This window comes from Condylura cristata, unplaced genomic scaffold (assembly GCF_000260355.1).
Source record: "Condylura cristata isolate star-nosed mole 26May11 unplaced genomic scaffold, ConCri1.0 scaffold00027, whole genome shotgun sequence".
Taxonomy (NCBI): domain Eukaryota; kingdom Metazoa; phylum Chordata; class Mammalia; order Eulipotyphla; family Talpidae; genus Condylura; species Condylura cristata.
In genome coordinates, this window is record NW_004567128.1 from 19246571 (window position 1) to 19268595 (window position 22025).

A 22025-nucleotide genomic window follows, 5' to 3' on the forward strand; every position below is an offset into this window, starting at 1 on the left:
TTTTTTCATTAGATATTGAGCAGTGAACATATTCAGTGCAATAGTACATTTAAGAAGGCATTTAATCAAAAATTATATAAGCCTTTACTCTTAGCTTAAGTCCTAGAGAAAGTGCTGTTTATGCACTTGCTAACAGCTCATTCTAACTAATTTGCATACTTAGTAAATCAATCTGCAAGAACTTAAAGTGCAACTCTGTTCAAAATAGATTTTATTTTTAATACAAGCTGGAAAGTTTATGGCATTCAGGATTGAAAATGCAAAACACAAAGTTAATTTACTATCAGCAGTCCCTTGCTTCCTTCCTCATGGAGGGGGTTAATTAGAAACTCAGATCTTTCTTCTTTTTTTTGGGAAACTTTGTCTTAAAAATTATGTTAAAAAGACAACTTCCAATTAAGGCACTGGCATGCCTGGCTGCATGGTAAGCTCTCTCCTAATTTTCTACTAAATGTTCCATAAAGACATATAGAAATTAAAGAACTCAGTAACAATGGAAAGGAAAGATGATGGCTACCAATTTATATAAATCATGTGAGGGATTCCCAGTTATTACTGAGTTGATGTGGCCTGATTAAAAACACATTTAATAGCTTCTGCAAGCACATGCTCAATTAAAACATAATTTAGGTATAAAGAGGGATCATTCTAGTCCTATGATGTGCCTTTTCCTCAGAAATTTTATAATCTGTACCCACCAAAATTCTAGGGAACTGATTCCCCATTGCATATCTCCTGACACAGGGTAGGTGTTCAAACCTATTTTCTGATCGCTGAGTAAATGTGAAATACTTTACATGGTGGCTGGCTTCCCTAGTTACTTGGTGTTGCCCTTATGCTCTAGTCACATTTCCTGGTCATCAGCTCTCAGAAAAACAAACCACCAGACTTCAAATGACTGTTCCTATAGTAGAAAATGTGAAGAAATTTCATTTTCCCAAGGATGTATCAAATCTGGCATATAGATATGGTGATCATAGCTTAGATGGAAAGAGTTCAAGAGATCTGTTCTGCATGTTATTAAAATTAGAATTTATCCACTAATAAGGATAAAATGAGACTTTTTGCGGATGTTAATTTCACCCCTTATTACTAGAAGAAAGCTAACGGGTACAAGACAATATCTTTCCTATTCTTAACACATCAGTGACTTCTTGAGAAAGGAGATTAACCCACTGATCATGTGTTGACCTACCTTCACATTTAGATATGAGACTGCTACAAAACTAAAGAAGAATGTAACCTGTACAGGTGACCACCTAGGAAAGATAACCCTCTCCTCTTTATAGTAGGAAATGAGATAAAGAAGAAGGCAGAGTTTTGTTTTCATTTTTTTTAACTGCTAGGAGACAAAAAATGTGACACCTAATTCACATTTTGATGGGTTGTAGTGAAACAATGAAATGGCAAAGACAAGAGACAAGAGATTCTGAAAAGCAACAACAACCCCCCCCAAGAAAAACACATTATTTTCAAAGAACAAAAATTATACTGAAGGCAGAATTACCTTCAGTAACAATAGAAGCCAGAACACAAAGGAATTATAGTGCTGAAGCAAATTAACTGTCAGCCTATAATTTTAAATTCCAGTAAACTATCATTCAAGAGTAAGGATGAAATAAAAATATTTTCAACCCAACAATGAAATTGAAACAATTTAAAACTCTCAGATATTTGCTGAAAGAACAAATGGAGAATCTATTTATGGGTGAAGGCAAATGAATTCAGGAGAAAGAATTGGAATCCAGTGCACTAGTTAATAAAACAGTCAATAAATGTGGCTGATTTTGAATGAGTATTGGCTATGGAGATAATTATAAATAATTCGGGTAGTATGAAAAACAAAGTGAACTTAATTATTAGATAATAAATTTTATAAGGATAGGGTTATTGCCATTAGAGGCATGTATGTTTCTTATATTTGCAGGGAACAGACATGATCTGTTTGAAGTATGAATGCTGAAAATTTAAGACAACTAAAATATAAAGAGATTGAATGTATAATTTCTGAAGCACCGGAGGAATAAAAAGAATGTATGATGAGTCCAACAGAACAGACAAGAACTAAAAAATGTATGTGGTAAAGAGAGACACAAAATGACGTGTTAAGCACAAGCACATAATTATTTACAATAGATACAAGTAGATCAAACTACAGAAGTTCATTTTTTCATAATGTAAAGTGAAATGTAACTTTATGGTGTTTAGAAAATCACCTGGAAAAATAGCCATAGGCCTATACCAGGTATTTATTAAAGTGTAGCTGGCATAAATAAATAAAGATAAAGATAACTAGACTTTAAGGCTAGTGTTTTAATTTAAATGGAGTTAATACCTCATAGAGAGAAATTCTGAAATGTTTTCCACCTAACCAAATATCAAAATGTATAAAGCAAAAATTGACCGATACAGGAAATGTAAAGTGGGAGATTTTATCTCCTCAATAATTGATGTATCAAGTAGATGGAACATTACTAAGTCAGTAGGAGTCTTGACCAAGACGACTAATAAAATTAGGCTTTTTGTACCAATTAAGTCTAGCTTAGCTGTGCTGAAAATAATTGCCCATTCTTTTCTTTTTAATTGAGGTATAATGGAATATATATATATATATATATATATTTTTTTTTTTTATTGAGGTGTAGGATCTCCCCCTTGAGATGTTGTTACTCTACCACCCCAATTACAAAACATCCACAGTCCCATCCCAGAGTCTTTTTTGTTTTAAAGATTTATTTATGATTATAGAACTAGGGTAAAGGCCAGGAGTGTGGTGGGTGAGAGGATTCACCAGAGAGAGTGTGGAATAAAACGGGCAGATCTATTGAAATACACTGCTGAGGGGAGCAGTGCGTAGGTCAGGAGAAGTCTGCCAGGCCATGTGGGTCACCCCCTGGCTGGGAATCAAACTCATGCTGCAGTGGCTTCGGAGAGCTTCATAATGTGGTGCTTTAACCCATTGGGCCACCACGGAAGGCCCAGAGTCTTTTATGTTCCCTCCTCACTTGGTTCTCAGCCCTCACCCTTGCTTTCTCCCTCTGGCAACCTTAGTTTTATAGTCAGAATTTTAAGGCTTATTGTTAGTTTGGCTTTATCTGAGCCCTCTGTTTTTCTGCATTGCACACCTAAGTGGCACTATCTGGTTTTTGTCTTTCTCCTAACTTAATTCACTTAATCCCCTCTAGTTCCATAAATGTCACAAAAGTCAAGAATTTATCATTTGTAAAAAGATTTATTTATGCATACAGAACTGGGGTACAGACCAGAGGTGCAGGGGTGGTTAGAGGATTCACCACAGACAGAGTGGGGAGCAGAACAGGCCGACTGACGAAGTACACTGCTGAGGGGAGAAGCAGGTGGGTCAGGAGAGGTCTGCTGCGCCATGTGGATCACCTCCAGAGGTGGGGATCGAACTCATGCAGAAGTGGGTTTTGTTTTTTTTTTAGTGCTGTGCTTTAACCCTCTACGCCACCAGGGAGGGCCCAAGAATTTATCTTTTGCCAGCTGAGTAGTATTCCACTGTGCATATGCCTCATCTTCCTCATGCATTCATCTGTCTGTGTGCACTTAGGTTGTTTACATAGCTTGACCATTTTAAATAGTGCTGCAGTGAGTATTGGAGTGTATATTTCCCTGTAAATAATTTTTTGCATTCTTTGGATAGATACCTAGATACTTTTGTATTAAGTTTATAACCACATTTCATTTTTTGGAATTAAAGAAGCAGTAATGAGCTTTGGTTGACATACAGTGTACCTATCACTGTACCACAGTATTTATGAGGGTGATGCACATAATAAAATAAAGAACATAATAAAACAAAATAAAATGGAGAAAATTCCAGCTAACCTGTGATTTGATATTTCTAGTTACATGAAAACATCCCAGTTGTAGATGGAAGTAGGACTGGCCAATAGGCAAAACTATTCTCTGAAAACACAACTATTCATATATTTACCGAAATTTTCATTGTAAATCCATTAGTATAAATGAATATGTAAATATTGTTCATTCTCTTGAAACTTAATTTACTGGACTGAACTTCTGTGGTTTGCTGGTATTATACCTGTAAAGCTAACTAGAGAAGATTAAGACCAACATACGGTATGCACATTTTGATATGATTATGTATGGTCATTTCTAAAGTGCAGCTGTGGAAGTGAGTGGATAGCTTCTAGAATATTGTCGTATTTCAATCACATCAACTCCGGGTCAATTTGTTTTATATATTGAGATTCTTAAATACTGTTCAGACTGTTCAGACACAGTACCTTCAAGCTAAAAAAAAAAAAAAAATCAAATGTTTGAAAGCTACCAATCAAATCTCACACCTTAAACAAATTAAGTTTAGTTCTTAGAAAAATCTTTTTGGAGTTGTTTGCCAGGGTCACAAAATGAGGGAAGGGAACAACAAATAGAAAACAGCATTTACAACTCTAAGTTGATTGCATCTTTCATCTCTCCAGGTACTGTCATCCATTTATCTCCCTTCCCAGCTAAGACATGGCAGGTTGTTTCAGTAAACACCCAGTGGATCATGTCTACCTGTACTCATGTCTCATGTAGTTCCCAGTCCCTTACTCACACTGATCTTGGCCTTGGGACTTGTTTTGGGCAGTGGATGATTAAGAAACGTCAAGGATATGAGAATGCATTTATACATTAGGACGCTCCTAGTCTTGCTACTGCAGTTGTTCTTTACTACATGAAATAAGTTGGGCTTATTTCTAGAAGAATGGCGAGTTCATGGGCAGAATCCCCAGTTGAGGTCCCCGTTCATGAACGATCATAGCCTACTAGTACCATATGAAGCAGGTAAGTTCAGATAAGAGGTCAGTCGACAGAATCATGAGCAAATCAGTTCTTATAGGCTTAAACCACTTACCTGTCAGTACTGCAGGAATAGCTGACCATATCTGCAGTACTGACTTATGCCATCCATACACTATTTCCAAGTGTGAGCACAGCACATTTTAAAAACTGGGCCACCCTGGTTTCTTCCAGTAACTACTGTTACACGAAATTAAGTATTCTTTACTAGAGACTTTTTTCGCTTTATATTCCTTTCTTTTCTTCTGTAACTGTATTTTGTTAAATTTAGTTGCCTTTAATTACAGCACCTGGTAACTGCTAGTAGCCAGGGTCACCTGAAGGAAGTTAAGAAAGGCTCCATGATCAAAAGTACAAATGGAAGCCCGTGCATATACCATATGTCTGAATTTTCAAATTTATAAATCATACTAGTAGATTTTAAATCAAATTCTAGCATTTTGTTATAATTGATAAATATGACTATACAAACCTACAAGACCAAGTTTACATTTATAATTCTTATACTCATCAGCACTAGACTATGGCAGCACAGGAGTGCTTGCTTCTGGCCAGGTGACCATTTATTTTCTTCCCTCCTTCCACTCTGAACATGTACTATACGGGACCCTCTGTAAATGGGCATGGGTATCTTGGTCCATATCTGCCAATTAATGGCTACCACTTTGACACCCTTTTGTTCTAGCTGTATTTTTTTTTAAGATTTTATTTAGTTATGCACACAGAAATGGGGTATAGGCTAGAGGTGCAGGGGCGGTGAGAGGATTCACCAGAAATAGAGTGGGGAGCAGAACAAGCAGAATTGACAAGTACACTGCTGAGGGGAGCAACGGGCGAGACGGCTGAGGTCCTCGCACCATGTGGGTCACTTCTTAGTCTAGCTAGCTTGCAGTGCTGTGCCCTAAACCATTGAGCCACTAGGGAGGGCCCCAGTTTTAGAGTTTTCTAAATTGACATAATTGACATAGGAAGCTATACTGTGCAAATAGGATCAAAGTACTTTGGAATAGGAATTGTGGGATCCCATGAACCTGGAACATGGCTGAGGCTGCTTGTCTCATATGGACCCTTGTGCATGCAGAGAGACAATGCCAGAGGAGATCAGAGTAATCCCTAGAAAGAATGAGGCCTAGGTCAGGAAGCTCTCTTTCTGGGTCCGAGGTTGTGTGTTGCAGTGCTATCCCCAACGTTAAACCCTCAGACCACGTCTTGAGAACTTTGACAAGTGAACTCAGGAACCCAAGACAGGAAACAGAAGTCACCAATTTAGGAAGTATTAATGCATAATTTGGGCCCAGCTGCATTGGGAATCTCTAGGAGGCAGGGTAAATTTCAGATAAGAGTTATTTCAACCAAAGGACATAGTAGTTGGCTTATTTTCCCTCCAATTTTGACATTATTAAAGAGGCCCTCTGTAAATGTCAACTGTTACTTGTATCCTGAGTCCATGTGAGTTCTCAGCACCTTCCTGTGGCTAGAGAAAGCCCTGGAGGAGAGAGTCACAGTTTTCCACAAAACCATTGACCTACAAGGAGGATTAAATACTTGAGGATATAGTAGAACATGGACAGAATTAGAAAGGAGATGGGGGTGGGGGGATGTCTCTAAAAGAGAATGATGGTTATTGTGGCAAAATGGGGCCAGTAAAAAATTCAAGTTTCTGGAAATCAAAATGGTTTCTACCACTGCTTTTATATATCTAAGGGGATGGAGGTACTGGCTACTGAACCCTTTATTCTAGAAGTGGCTTTTTGTTTATAACACAGGAAAATCCTCCTATGTCTACATCTCATCTAGCATGAATCAGTTACTACAGGTGTTTAAGAAAAAGGAACATGTTTTTTTCCATAATAATTTTTTAAAATAATATAGTTTATTTTTACATCATTTTGTGCCTTTTTCCATCTTACTTGTAATCTCTGTGGGCTTCCCATCACCAAATCACCCATGTGCCATTGCCATAGTCCAGTGCATTTCCCTCTCCCCACTGTTTTGATCCCATTCCCCACCCCACCCCCATAAAATGTCTCTGGTGTATAATTGTTCATTATTCTTATTATTTTCTCCCCTGGTCCTTTATACTCCTGCTATGACTGAAACCATCCAGTGGTTTTTCTTTTCTTTCTGGCTTATTTCACAAAGCATGATCTTTTCCAGCTCCATCCATGTTGCTGCAGAAGGCATGTGTTTATTTGAGAAAGGAATATAATGCACCTTCAAAAATCATTTTCATGATTTCCTCCATTATGATGGATTTCTTTTTTGACTTGTCTGCGAAGGGCTGGCACTGTATATTCCTTAGATTCTTTGCTCATAAATGGAAAATGTGCACTAAAGAATGTCCTTGGTTTTCACTTTCAGATTCAATATCATCAGGAAAGCAATATTTTTAGGGAAAGAGAGATAGTGTATAACAAAAGCTGTTCACAGAAGCTTTGTACTTGAACTTGTGCATTTCAGTTACTTACTATTAAGTGACTATCTTTGATGAAAATAATTACTGAGCTGTTTATATTTTCTATTTTAAGCAGTATAATTTGATTTAAATGACCTAATCGCAATATTTTCATTTGAGTATATTCATGCAAGAGAAAAACAAGTTTTCTTTATTGCTGTTAATCACCAAGTTTTGATCTGAGATTACCTCTACTGATTTGTTCCAATGTTGTTGCCACAACTCAGATTCTCCTCTCAGAATGAAAGTAATCAATGAACAACAGATGATGAAATGTGCCTGCAGTTCTTTTTGACAAGAAAAACTTTTCTTCTAAAATTAGATCTGTACTGGAATAGAGATAACAACATACCTTTTTTTTTTTATCAAAAAATCATTAAGTGATTCAGAAGATACAAAGGGGATTAAAATAAGGCCAGGTGGGGTGAATGCACAAGGAATAGAATGCATTGTTTAAGTTTCACTGAATCACAGTAGCCAGAAGAAAGCACTTTAGGGAACCAAGACATTTCTTCAAACCTGAAAGGGGCCCTCAGTTAAGAAAAGTGATTGAGTGGCTCCCTGGTTAAGTCTCAGCACTCTGAAGCTATCTGCAGCCACTGCAGCCCAAGTTCAATCCCCAGCCAGGGAGCTGACCCACATGGCACAGCAGACCTCGCCTGTCTTATCCACTGTTCCCCACTTTGTGGTGCGTGCATTTCGGTCAATCTGCCTATTCTGTTCCCCATTGTGTCTCTGATGAGTCATCTCACACCCCCACCCTTGCACCTCTGGCCTGTACCCAAGCTCTTGTATGCATAAATAAATGAATTTTAATTGAGATTAAAATAGGAGACTTTAGTGTGCCTTGTAGATAGTCAGGAGGACCTGCACTTCTCTCTCCTGTTCCTTTCTCCCCATCTTTGGGCTTAGTTTACCGGTAGTACCCAGAATTGGTCACTGTGTTTATAATATACTTGCTTGTGTTTTTGCTTTCATCTCTTAAACAGAACCATGTCCTTTTGTTATTTTTGGATTTTTATTTTGCCTGGTTTTTGAAGGGTTCTTGATCTAAGTCTTTGATCTAAGTGTTCATGGTTTCGAGTCTTTTCTGTTCTGGTTTGATTTGTGTGCATCTGGGGTTGGACTTTCTCATCTAGAATTCTTCACCAGTGCTTTTTCTTCAGCACTAAAATCATCATCATCATCATCATCATCATCATCTTCTTCTTCTTCTTCTTCAGCAGCAGCAAGTTTTATTCTTTTCTGGGGAAACTTGCTACTTTATCCAGGGGCAAAACACTTCCCAGACATTCTTAGGAGTTTCATGCCCTCCTCCATTTCATCTTGTGACTCCATCTTCCTCCACAGACACTAAGTGCCACCCACTCATATGCACGGGCCCTGAGCCACACTTCAGATGTGAGGCTGAAGGCAGTGGGATGTCAAAGCCCCAAGGGAAGCTGCTGACTGTACAGATATTTTCAAAGTTGTGGCTTCTCCTTTAGCAGGACTGTCTTCATCATTCATTGCTTCTGCTTTAGCAGTGTGCAGTTCATGCTTTGCACCAGCACCTAAACTGACTGTTCTTAAAGATAACTGGTGTTTCCATGTTTATTGCTGCTTTATTTACAATAAGAAAGACATGGAATCAATACAAATGCCCAAAAGTGGATGACTGGATAAAAAAGATGTATTGCATATACACAATGGAATATTCTGCAGCAATCAAAAAAGACAAACTCATGTCTTTTGCAGCAACAAGGATGGAGCAGGAAAAGATCATGCTTAGTGAAAAAAGCCAGAAAGAAAAAAGAAAAAAATACCAGATGGTTTCACTTACAGCAGTAGCAGAAAGAACCAGGGGAGAAAATAATAATAATAATAATAATGAACAACTATTTAACTATATTCCAGAGACATTTTGCGGAGGTGGAGTGGAAAATGAGATAAAAAATGGGGGCCGGGGGAAGTACACTGGATTGTGGTGATGGCACATGGGTGATTTGGTGATGGGAGGTGGTTGGAGATAAATCACTGCTATCCCAAAGAACAGCTGTGAAGAATGGAATCACACCAGGGTGAAAATAACATTCTTAATAGTCTTTGTTTCCTCTTTAAACCAGCAGAGAATCTTGGACTTTGGTTAAAATGTACATTAAAATGTAATCCATTGGCAGTGTGTTGTGATATACAGTCTATAACTATAATATTATATATGATTATGTGACATATTGGTATAGATAATGTATGATAAAGCCACATATGCTATAGAAAGCAATTTATGTCTATATAGTACATAAAAAAATTTAAAATATATTCAAGCTGTGAGCTTACTTTAAAAATTATTTAAAGCAGTTAATGTTTTGCAGTTAATACATACCTCCATATATATATATATATATAAAGAGGTTTGTTATCTTTAGGATTTGAGATACTAAATGTGAGTGAATTAAAATTATGATCAATTAATCAGAGACGACTCATTTGGTCCATTGGATGATAACTTGATTTTGTGTGTGTGTCTTCAAAGAACTTGCATGGTATCAAGCTTCTAAACATTTGTAATCATTTGGTTTCCATTGACTACTTAAATGTTTTGGCATGAGAGATTTTTGAAACTATTATCTTATTTCATGGGGAATGGTGATCTCCAGTGCAAAAGTGGTATTTCTTGGAAGAAAATGACCAGCATAGATAGTAAGAAATGGTCTAAGTTATTAATGTGAAGTACGTGTTATGACAAGTTGACTTCAGAATAGTGATTGGGTGCTTTTCTTGGTTATTAACGGTGAAAAATTTCTGTTGTTTAAATTAGAAATTATTTTGCTTGCTACAAGGTCAAGTATCACTATTCCATAGAACTGTATCAGACAAGTATTCTTGCCTAATATTCCATGTATCACTCTCATTCCTTAGCTGCTGTTCACTTAGAGTCATGTGGCTGGTTCTGGCCAGTTAAAGGGAATGTTTTGAGCTGATTACTGAACAATACTTGAACAAACATCTAGCCATTTCTCCCCCTCTATCCTTTCAAAGGGGGTGAACTGGTGTTTCTAATGGTACAGCTAAAAGATTGTGGTATCCTTTGCCACCTGGGTCCCCAAGTGACTTTGTGGGCCAGACGTTCCTATGCGGTATGTATCCTACCATTGATAAATAAAATTGATTTTTATGCCCTGAAGATTTAAGGACAGTATATTACCTCAAATAACTTCATCTCTTCTAGATCACATGGTACAGTTAAATACAATAATATAAAATACTGGTTTACCCCAAGATTAATTTTAGGATTTAAGCCATTAAAATTATTAAACTCTTTTTAAATTATTTTGACAGTTGCAGACGACTCTATTGCAGTTCCTTTGAGATTTGTTCCTCTCAGTCCTGGGCGCTATCCGTGTCAAATTTTGTTGACATCAAGGTATGATGTACGTGTCTATCACATTGAAGGTGTGGTGAATGAAGAACATCCAGAGGCCACGTTTACATTTGAAACACCAGCATTTCAAGCTCTTACTCAGAATATTACAATAGTAAGTTCAAAGATTTTACTTCATTGCCACTACCACTGTCACATGTAACGTCCTCCAAGTGTTTCATCTTGAACCAGTAGTGAGCATTTGCTGCCAAGTACTTTGTTGACTATTCATAGGTGAGAGTTTTATTCCTGAGTGTAAATTCCTGTTACTTACCTCATAAATCACTTCTGAGGGATCTCGTTGCTTAACAGAACTTTTTTTTTCTCAAATTTCATTAATTTGTCATTTATATGACTATTTAATTTGGGGAGTACAGCTTTGTACCTGCATATCTGCACTTAACTTCACTCACCCTCCACTTCACTGCCGATGTCCTACACAATCCCTTCAAAATTAACTCCAGCTTCCTTATCCACGACTGAAGTACTACTACTCAAAAGTTTCCACTCCTGGTTCCACTCAGAAGAGTTATGGGGCCTTCCTGGTGGCCTAGTGGCTAAGTCTCAGTGCTATCACTACTGAGGCTGGAGTTCAGACCCTGGCCAGGGAGGAGACCCATATGGTACAGCAGATCTCTCCTGTCTCACCTGCTGCTCCCCTTAGTGAAATCCACCTGTTATACTCTTTACTCTATCTCTGGTGAATCTTCTCATCCTCACATCTCTTTCTTGTACCCCGGTTCTATACAAGAATAAATTTTAAAAAATGCAAAAGTTATGATTCCTCAGGTTAATTTATTCCAAATTCACTTGTGATCTTAGTACTTGATAAAGGTGGGTCCATAGTCACTAAAGACAATGATTGGCTATAGTCTGTTAGTTAAAGTACTAATACAGCATAGAAGATTATATAATTACAAGGAACTTTGAATTTCTTACACTAAGAAATAGTTTGAAGATATAGCAAAAGTCTGCTTGAAACATAAAAATTTGTTCAGTTGAAATTTGTAAGCTTTGCTATCTGAACAGAGTATGAGTTAGAACCCTTTTTATTACCTATAATCAGGAGTAGAAGGTGTAACTTCAAAACCACTTAATAATTTTAATAATAATTAGTAGTCAAATAATGAAACATTAAGACATTAAAGAAGTAGATATTAAATAATCCATGAATTAACCTATCAGGCAGTGCTCCAGGTCACACTGGGATGGTGTGTTGTCATCTTCATTGATGAAGTTCACATTTTGACAGTCATTCTTAACAAGGGTGATTTTAAGTGATTCCCATAAAATGCAATTAGAAATACAATAGATAATTTTACCAAATGTACCAAGAATGAATATGTAGCCTAACATTGTTGCCATCATCCTGATCGTTCTCTAACTTTTTTTCATGCTACAGAAAAATCATACAAAGAATGAATGGAAATGTCAAGCTACTATAGAAGGAGAATGGTTTTATGGACCTCCTATATTGTATGCCAGACCAGGTGAAATTGTGCAATATCCTCTCACGTTCAAACCTATTTTGGAATGTGAGATTATGGTATGAATCCACTGAGTATATTTTTTTAACCCCTCAGCCATGCTGTGGTAATAGCCCAATGTGAGATAGTAGCCTATATAATTTAAGAGGGATCGTTTTGCAGAAAATTTATATTGTCCATGAATCAGATTATTACTGTCCACTTTGTTTGAAACATTAATAAATATTTTAATTTGAGGAACAAATATCCTGAAAGCCACAATACCACTGGATTTCAAAACTTATATCTAAGATTATTTTTATATAGTGTATTTAACAAGTAAAGTTAAAGAAATGTGGTACTTCAGGAAATATTTTAATAAGACATATTTCTTTGACCAGGATATAAAATACACATATTGTTATTACATGTGCGAAGTCCCATCTAAACTGTATTTTAGAGAAAATAAAGGGAAATAGTTACACAGGAAATTTCATCTTCATTCAGTTGAAGTATTTTTATATAAATTGGAAAAACCAATCGCTAACAAATTCTTGAAATATCATTTAATTAATCAAATTGAAGATTAGTTAAGTTAGCAAAAGTTGTTTGGTATTTATCTGTGACTCCTCTAAGCCTGATATTTGGCTGATTTATCACAGGGCAAGCTTTCTCTACAAAATGAAGCAGATGGTATGAAACATACATTTGAAGTAAAGGGGATTGGAAAGAAACCTCTGGCTTTGGAACACATCACAGTGAATTGTGAAGTGGGAACCGTAACAAATAAACCCATAATGGTGCCCAATTACACAAAGACAATTCTAACTTACAAGGTATGGTTTTCCTTTTTTTTTTTTTAAGTATGAAAGTATTTTTCCAAAGAAGTATATTGAATTATATGAAATTTTTCAGACATTTAACTAGGTGAAAAAATGTCAAAAACAGCTGTTAAATTTCAATTAGAAAGTTGCTAGTTAGCATCAAATGAATTTTATATCTAAATACTAATGCATAATCATAAGACATTAAAATCTATTTGAATATTCTATATTTTCATATGAAGATATTGTACATAGTAATATATTTTCAAATTGTTTTTGCAATTTTAAAATTTTAATGCAAATGGGCATGGACTATAGGTGTTTCGGTAGTGGGTGTGGTGTGGTAACAACACTTAAAACACTACAACACAAACAGCAATGTAAACCATTGTGCCCTCAATTTAAAAAAATGGAAAAATTTGAAAATGAAGTATCAGTGATGTCTGTATCCCGACTCCCTTATTTAACTACAAGTTGGTGTGTGCCCAATAGAGTCCTAAAAAGAAGCTATCCGTCAGAAGTGCCTGGATTCAGGTTAACAGTGTACTGCCAAAGCTTGAAAATTGAGTTTGCCCTCAGAATTTGCTTTTTCTTAAAACCCTGAAAACAAACAAACAAAAGCCCTGCTTTGATTTTCTTTTTCTTTCCTTACTGGATAGCAAATGAGGTGAGAGTTACGTGTGAGAATTTCACCTGTCACCCCTCTGTTAAAACTCCTCAGTGTCACCTCTTATCTTCAGGATCAAGTCCATACCCCTTAGAATGGCCTTCACCATCCTTCAGAAGCTCGCTGTCCTTGCTTTTCTGCTCAGCTTCATCTCTTGTCACCTGTGGCTCAGCAGCTCCTCCTTTACAAAGTATTTTCTTTTGCTGCAGTCTGAAAATACCTTCTTCTTTTTTTTTTAATGATTTGATTTTTCTTTTTTTAATTATATATATATGTCTATATTTTACATTATTCTTCCTTTTCTCTTAACATTTTTCTTTGTCTAAGTACTTTTCATTCTTTAGGGGATTTTGTTGATGCCACTTTGCCGAGAATTCTTCCCTGTCCCTGTGTTCATGGACCTGATACCTTCATGTGCTTCTACTATTTTTAGTACGTTCCAGTGTCACAATACTACATCATACTGCTGTTACCTGCTTATTATTATTCACAAACTATAAACTGAGAAAGGAGCGTGCTTCTCTGTGTCATATGTTTATACATATAAGTTGTGGTATCCAACACAAATGGTTTTCAAGAAGATTTGTTAATGGACAGATAAAAAATAGTGGGTGACATTTAAAAGAAAGGAGAGGGAGGGAGGGAGAGAGAAAAGGAGAAAGAAGAGTGATAACTGATTTGGATTTGTTATAAATAAGGGGAACATGTTTTTCTACCACTTCTCCCCTTCCAGAATTTAGGTCTTAAGAATTCAATGAAAATATGATAGAGAAAAATCTATAATTTCATCATATTGATTATTTCATTTTGATAGAATTGCAGAGATGATGTCTGTAGGCTTTGGGATTTTATTCTACAGAATAAACAGTTTTTAAAATGTAGGCATTTAAAATGTATCTATAGTGATGCTATGTTAACTGTTAACTGTTTATCAATTAAATGTTAAAATTAAATCCTCTTAATCACAAAATTATCCCCATTAACAACAATGGAAGTCTATTTCTGTCATTTAAATACACAAATTAAACTGAAGAATCTGGTTTTGTTTTTAAAGTACACTTCAGTGAGGCTCATTCTGTAATTAAAGATGTTATCCATTAAATTAAAATTAATTGAACATTATTTCATTAAAATAATAATGCTGTTCATGTCTTCCAGAGCTTCCTAATATTTTTATATATCTATATTTAAATAGCTCCAATGAACAGAAATGTATTTAAGACCTAAGAGACACTTGTTCTTAGAGATATTATCAATGAATTATCACCTTTCTTAATTTGAAAATTATCATAATTTAAATCTCTGTGTACTAATGTGCAATTTCTTTTCATTCATATTGACTTTATTGTTTGTATTTCAATAGAAATCCTATTGAGAAACAACTGAGGTCCTGCTAAGGAGATGGAGTAGGCTAAAACTCCTTGCTTTGTAGAGTTAGATTCATTATATACTTGCTTTGTGATGGCCAAAACGCTTTGATTCTCAATCTCCATTCTTTCACTCTACAGTGAAGTTGACACCCATGAATTCAAGACTGATTTACATCCCTTCCCTTCCCTCCTTCTTCCCATCTCTCTCTGTCTCTCTCTCTGCCTCTCTCTTTTCTTCATTAGATTATTTTCCTTCATTTGTAAATTTTCTCAAATATTTTCCATTATAAGAGAAAACTTTTTACTAACAATACTCCTTCAACTTTTTGTTTTCTATAATGCCTAACTTACAGCAAAACCAACTTCATGGAATTACTTCTTGTTCCATGGCAGTCCATTTTTAGCTCCACAAATATCACCCTTAATTTTTAGCCAAGAAAATAAGTTATTTTCCCAAGTTATCAGCCTCAATACTCCTGTAGTATTTTTTATGGTTGATCAGCTGTCTTAACATTTTGCCTTTTAGTTCATACCCCCTATAAGTCCTTATTTTCCTGTGATTTCTTGGTTATTACTTATCTGGTTCTTCTGTTTCTCTAACCTTATAATTTTTGATCAAGTTTCCATCTTCCAGAATGTGATCTATACCACATCCTACTTGGAAATTTCCCAGCTTTTAACAGATATCTAGATACTAGTATCCATACTTTCACTCCAGTAGTTATCTAGGACTGTGGTGGCTTTTATTTATTTTTCTATTTGATTCCTCAATTTTACCCAAATTGATGTGTTTCTTCAAGATAATATCTGTCAAATTGCAACTTTTTTTTTTTTTTGGGTGGGCAGAATTTGACAAGTAATTCTAAAATTCATATACGAACACGAGGGGCAATGGACAACCAAAGTGATCTCATGAAATTAAACGAATGAATGACTCAGGCTTCCCAATTTTAAAACTTACTGTGAACTCAACTACAAATCTGTGATATTACAGAAAACATTGGCATAAGATAAACATGTCCATGAATGAAACAGGCAAGAGTGTTCAGAAAAATATCCTCATGATAATGACCAGTCAAGCTTTGATAGGGATATCAAGAGAATTCAATGGAACAGAATTGTCTTTTAAAAAATGGTGCTAAAACAACTATACAGTTGCATAGTCACATACAAAAGAGTGAATTTGGACCTCTAACTCAGACCATGGGAAAAAAAAGTATACTCAAAATGGATCATAGGCTAAATTTTAATAATAATTAAAACTGTAAAAACTGTAGAAGGATACATAGAAGTAAATCTTCACGACCTTGGGCTAATAATATTTTTTATATATGACATCAAAAGTACAGTTGATAAATATTTAATGATACTTCGAATTTAAAGGCATTCAGATATCTAAGCATCAGTGATCTTCTACAAGTAACAATAGACAATACACATTGGGAGTCTTGTAAGAATCCTTTGTTATATTTTTTCATAGATCTATTTTCAGATTTTCTTCAGTTGCATTATCATTTTTCTAGCTTGCTTTTCATTTAAAAGTAAATTGTTTTAACTGATGGATTTAAGTTTCATTTTTGTATGCTTTAAGTTGTTATAATAATTTCATGTGAATTTTGTATAATTCTTGTTTTTGAATCTTCTAGGTATCTTCAGATCTTCCAATAGTATGGGGAAATCCACACATCACCATAGAACCTGATAATGCGATTCCATATATTCTACATATAAGCCCTTGGAAACGTGGTGTAGTTACAGGTAACAAATCCACTAATAAAATGTTACTTGGATGAAAATATGATGTGAAGAAATATAAAATGTAATTCATATTTTCCCCTTTAATAAGTTACCCATAGGAAAATTTAGTTTTCACTTCAGCCATTATCTTTCTAAATAATTGGAGCATTGCAGCATTCTATTTTCTGTCTAGTGCAGTATCCTCTTTGCCATTTATTTGAATTTTTTGTGAGACAAATCCTAAAAGTAAAAATATCAGAGGCATAACAATTTATAAAGTTGTGACAACTATTTTCAAGTAGTTATTCTAACTTATGAACCAGTTTCTGTTTTCATTTTAATCACCAAATAACAATCCTCCTAGTTGGTACGTTCTCTAAGGTTTTATAATTCTAACTCATTTTTTTGTAAAGGGTAGCAAAAAATTCAGAGTTGCCACTAATGTTTTTGGTTAACAAAATAAGTCTTAGTTTTCTGTTATTTGTGAGAAATTGAATTATTCTGTGTATCAGAAGGAAGGTAAGAGGAACTTATTAAATTAGGAATGTTTGTGACTACCTTAAACAATCTCCTCACCCATAATTCAGAATCTTGAAGTTATGGTAATTGACCTGAGAATAAGTAAATAATCCGATTTGATATGCTTCTCTTTTGTATAGTCAATTTTTGTTGATTTTACATTAGTTGGGAGACCATATAATTCCAGTGACTGTTTTCACTAGTCAGACATGAACTCTTTTTGAACATCCTGGCTTGAAGAACTTTAAAACGAATTTGGAAGTTGAACACAACTTGGGGTATATTGTTAAGTAAGGATGAATTAGGTAAATGTTACCAGTTATAGAAGAGATTTTGCAGGCTTTGTAATTTTGAAAACTATTGGCAAAGCGTAACTGTTCTTCCTAGGGTAGTTTCTTAAGGTTAAATCAGTGTTGCCATTATGATTTGTAAAAGCTGAGCCTGTAAAAAAATGTTAACATCATTTATATTGATAGCGCTATTGAAAGACTTCTATGATAATTTAAGCACTATAAATATAATTCCTGTTAATCTGACATAAGCAGAATTCATCCACGTGATTTTCATAGTATCTGAGAATGTTTCTATTTGTGCTGTCTATACAAGTCTATGCATATGTATAGTGGTCGTTGGGAGTAACTTTATGTCCAGATTTTTTTTTTCTGTTCTTAACTATACAACGCTTATTTACTGTAGGCTGGTAATTTGGAAAGCTTTGATAAGGATAGTATTTGTGAATCACAGTGGACATTAAACCAGCTATGTTTTTTGCTGAAATACTGCAACAGATCCTTGTCTATATTATATATTGAGCACTACTTGGTTGTTTGACTTCCACTGCCGTGTAACCTTGACACTCTAGCTTCACCCACTAGCCACATGGGACCCTTTGACTTTTTCTAGAGATGAGCACCAATTTGAAGGGTTAACATATGATCCGTCAGTGTGCTTCGGGGCTTTGACCCCGAGTCCTTTCTGATTGGTTACAACTGGAATATAGGCACTAATCATTTCAAATATTACCAGTAGATATAAAGGTGAATATCATTTGACTCCTGGCTTCTAGGATTTCATAACTGGTGGTAGAAGTAGATATTAATAAGTCACCTTAATACAAAGTATATTCTGATTTACCAGAAGTTTAAAGTTGGCCCTGGGAGGCATAGTAGAGGGAATTATTCATGCCAACAGTGGGGGTCTGAGAGAATTTTTTTGAAGATTTATTGGTTTATGCATAGAAGAATGGGGATGTAGGCCAGAGTTCAGGGAAGGCAGCAAGAGGATCAACGAGACAGAGTGGGGAGCATAACTGGTGAATCTACTGAAATACACTGCTGAGGAGAGTGGGCAGGTCAGGAGAGGTCTGCCACGCATGTGGGTCAGCTCCCTGGCCTGGGACAGAACTCAGGCTGTAGTGGGACAGCGCAGAGACTTAACCCCTTGGCCACCAGAGAAGTCCTGAGAGAGCATCTTAAAGGATAAAGAGTTTAATCTGGGTCTTAAAATATCAGCTGTGATTCATCACCCTGTATTACAGGGAGGGCATTTCAGCAGGGGAAACAGTCTTATTGACCACACAGAGCAGATGCTTTCTGCAAGTAGCAGACAGAAGGGCATGCTGAAGTCCGTGTGTGGTAGGAGTGCAGAATGACGTGCAGGTTGGCTTTGTTGGGCAGAATTTTGTTTTACTTCTTATTGCAGTGGAATTCATTGAAGATATTTCAGGAAGCAAGGGACATGATTATAAAGCATTGTCTGGAAGTAATATGTGAGATAGGTAAGAGGGGCAAGATAGGGCAGTTAGACCGAAGAGATCCGTTAGAGACCTTTAGCAGTATTCTGTTGATAGTTGCTCAGTTCTCAATGTTAGTTTGTGCCTCTTCTTCCAAAAGCAAGCCCCGAAAAAAGAGTTAAATAACAAATAGTTTGAGTGGTAATCCCAGAAAGCCCTCTCACAGAAAAAGGAAGTAAAAAAAAAAAATGTAAGTTAGACATCAGATGTCTGCAGAGATCTAGAGAGCCTTCTAAGGGAGGGTCATAGTGAAGAGCAAGGAAGATGGGGTATGCATCCTCAAATTTCTGTCCATTGATTGAAGTTTGCTTTGAGGGCAGATACCCATGCTACTGCGTCCCCACTGGAAGATCAGAGGGTATTTTAGTGGGGGCACTGAGCGCATATACTAAAGGATTGTCCTGACATACTGATGGGTAAGTAGACATTTTGAGAAACGGATAGAATTGGAATTTTCACCTCAGCCTATATAGTCAGCTATAGTAATATTTGCTTTCGTGGAGGTTTGAATTTGAATGCCTGTTTTGTTGTGGAACGAATTAAGGGCTCACCAAAACAAAGCAGTGATCGGAAGTAAAAAAAAAAAAACCAGAAAAATAGTTTTGAAAAAAAGAGAAAATAATGCAGTAACAGCTTGGGTCCCCAGGAATTAAAACTCTGAGATAGGCCATTAGCATGTTCGGCATTTATTAAGAAATGCTCATCCCTTGAAAGAGAGTGGTAAAGACGTGTGTGTCCAGAGAGAGAAATTGAGCTTTTTTTTTTTTTTTTTTTTTCAAATAAGGCAAATGCCTACAGAGGACTGACCTGCCGGCACCATTGCTAGTAGAGAGTTTTCCTCCATTCCTGAAAGAAGTCAGCATAGCCTCTAACACAGCTGCTTTTATGAAAACTGCGTATGGAGATAAAAGGGAAAAAAGGGACTCAAAACTCCTTCTGATACTAAGTAATGCTAAGGAAGATGATACCATTAACTCTTTGAGGTGGATTTACTAGTTAAGGAGGGAAAGTCCTGTTCTATCTTGATTTGAAAGTTATCTTTTTATATCAGTAATTTTCAGAGAAATGGAAAAAGTTTGAATTAGTCAACCTAGATAGGAAAGCCTGGTACCTTGCAGAGAAACAGACAAAACCATGCAAACAAAAGCCTCAGGTATGAGGGCAAGGTAGAATTAATGGTTTAATTACTCAATCCATTTAAGCATGATGGCTTAATTGTTTCCTTAATAGCAACAACAAAAAAATTACCTCTGTGGTCTGTTAATATTAGAATGCAAAGGACTTTCCTTATCTGTTACAGTATTCAGATATAACAAATTGTAGGTATGCAGTAATGGAATGTTGCTTATTTGTATGATGAAGTATGCAACTAAATTTCTGTTTGTCTCAGGGAAAAGCTTTATTTTAGCACCAGCCTAATAGTTATATGGAGATGATTAGACCTGAGCAGTTAGCATTTGCTTCAGTAATCATAATCTTTAAATTAGCTTAATTGAAATAACATAATATTCACAAATATGATTTAGAGGTAGCTATAAACATGCATGTTCACAGCATAGTGTAATTCTAATAAAAGCATTTAAAAATGAACTTGTACATACTAGACTTAGAGCTGTACGTTTTGCTATAGTCTAGATTTCATCTTTTCAAATAATTTGCTTTAGTTAACTCTGATAATCTGCACAGCACGCATATGGCTCTGGCATAATTGTGCTGAGTTCTTTTGAAGAAGCCACAGGAATCAGCTCAATGACCCCTCTAACATGTGACTATTAGGGTCATCAAATTAAGTTTAGTAAATTTTACTCATGAAATACAGATGACTGTTTAACCTTATAGTGCTACCTCTTGGTCCACCATTATCTAGTGTTACGAGGCTACATAATTTATTTTCAGTTTGGTGATCCAAAAATAAAATATGAAATATAGGTCTCAAAGTATGCAGGTGTGGGCTTTTAGGTGGTGATATTATTCCATGAATCCCAGCTGTAGACCAAAGCCAAGACTCATCCACCACAGTGTTGCCGATATCCCAGAATAAATGTTACCTCCAGTGATGATTCTTGACAGGGACTCATGCTTGCTTAGTTTCTATGTGTATTTCTATGTGTATTTAATTTTCAATGGCAAGAGGATTCCCAGAACATTTCTTCCAACCTATTAAAGACATCACAATCCCTAAATACATATTTTTAACTTTTATCTCTCTCTGTACTAGGGTAGTTGATTTTATTAAACTAAGCATTAGCCTTTATAATTAGCCCTTATGAATTTCTACTTGTGAATGGCAAACATCCTTTCATTTCCAAGAAAAAAGTCTTTTAAAATTCTTACAATCATTCATGACATTCATTTGTAACAAAAAAAAAAAAAGAGGGTTTAAGTGAAGGAAGGGGAAACTTCATAGTAGATATTACCTTTGTCCCCAGAGTTAATGGACATACTCTTGAGAGAGTGAAAATAAATTTATTGAAGTATGAATCATTTAATTGTATAAGCAAAACTCAGGCTGAAATAATTCAAATTTTTAAAAAGATTATTTATGCGTACAGAACGGTGGTACGTGACAGAGGTGCTGGGGGGAGGTGGTGAGAGGCTTCACCAGTGGCAGAGTAGGGAGCAGAACAGACAGATGGACTGAAATATACTGCTGAGGGGGGCAGCAGGCTGATCAGGAGAGGTCTGCCATGCCATGTAGGTCACCTTCCTAGCCAGGGATCAAACTTGTGCTTCAGTGGCTGCAATAGCTTCATAGCACTGTGCTTTAAACCCGTTATGCCACCAAGGAGGGCCTGAAATAATTTAAAATGTTAAAGATGACCTAGTACCCTAAAATGATCTCCACGTATTATACAGTAATACTTTTATACTCAGAAATAATAAAGTGTTATGTGTCAATTATATCTGAAAAAAATTATTTTCATGTAGCACTGCTTTACAATATTAAATCTTCAGATGTTACCGA

General features: G+C 35.8%; 1 protein-coding gene across 1 annotated transcript in view; it reads left to right on the forward strand.

The window, feature by feature from the left end:
• Positions 1-22025, forward strand: part of CFAP47 (cilia and flagella associated protein 47) — a 283608-nt gene that overhangs the window by 175244 nt on the left and 86339 nt on the right. The window contains exons 44-47 of the mRNA XM_012730250.1: positions 10604-10800; positions 12088-12231; positions 12814-12987; positions 16659-16770. Of these exons, the coding sequence (XP_012585704.1) occupies positions 10604-10800; positions 12088-12231; positions 12814-12987; positions 16659-16770 (627 nt within the window). The remainder of the gene's footprint in view (positions 1-10603; positions 10801-12087; positions 12232-12813; positions 12988-16658; positions 16771-22025) is intronic.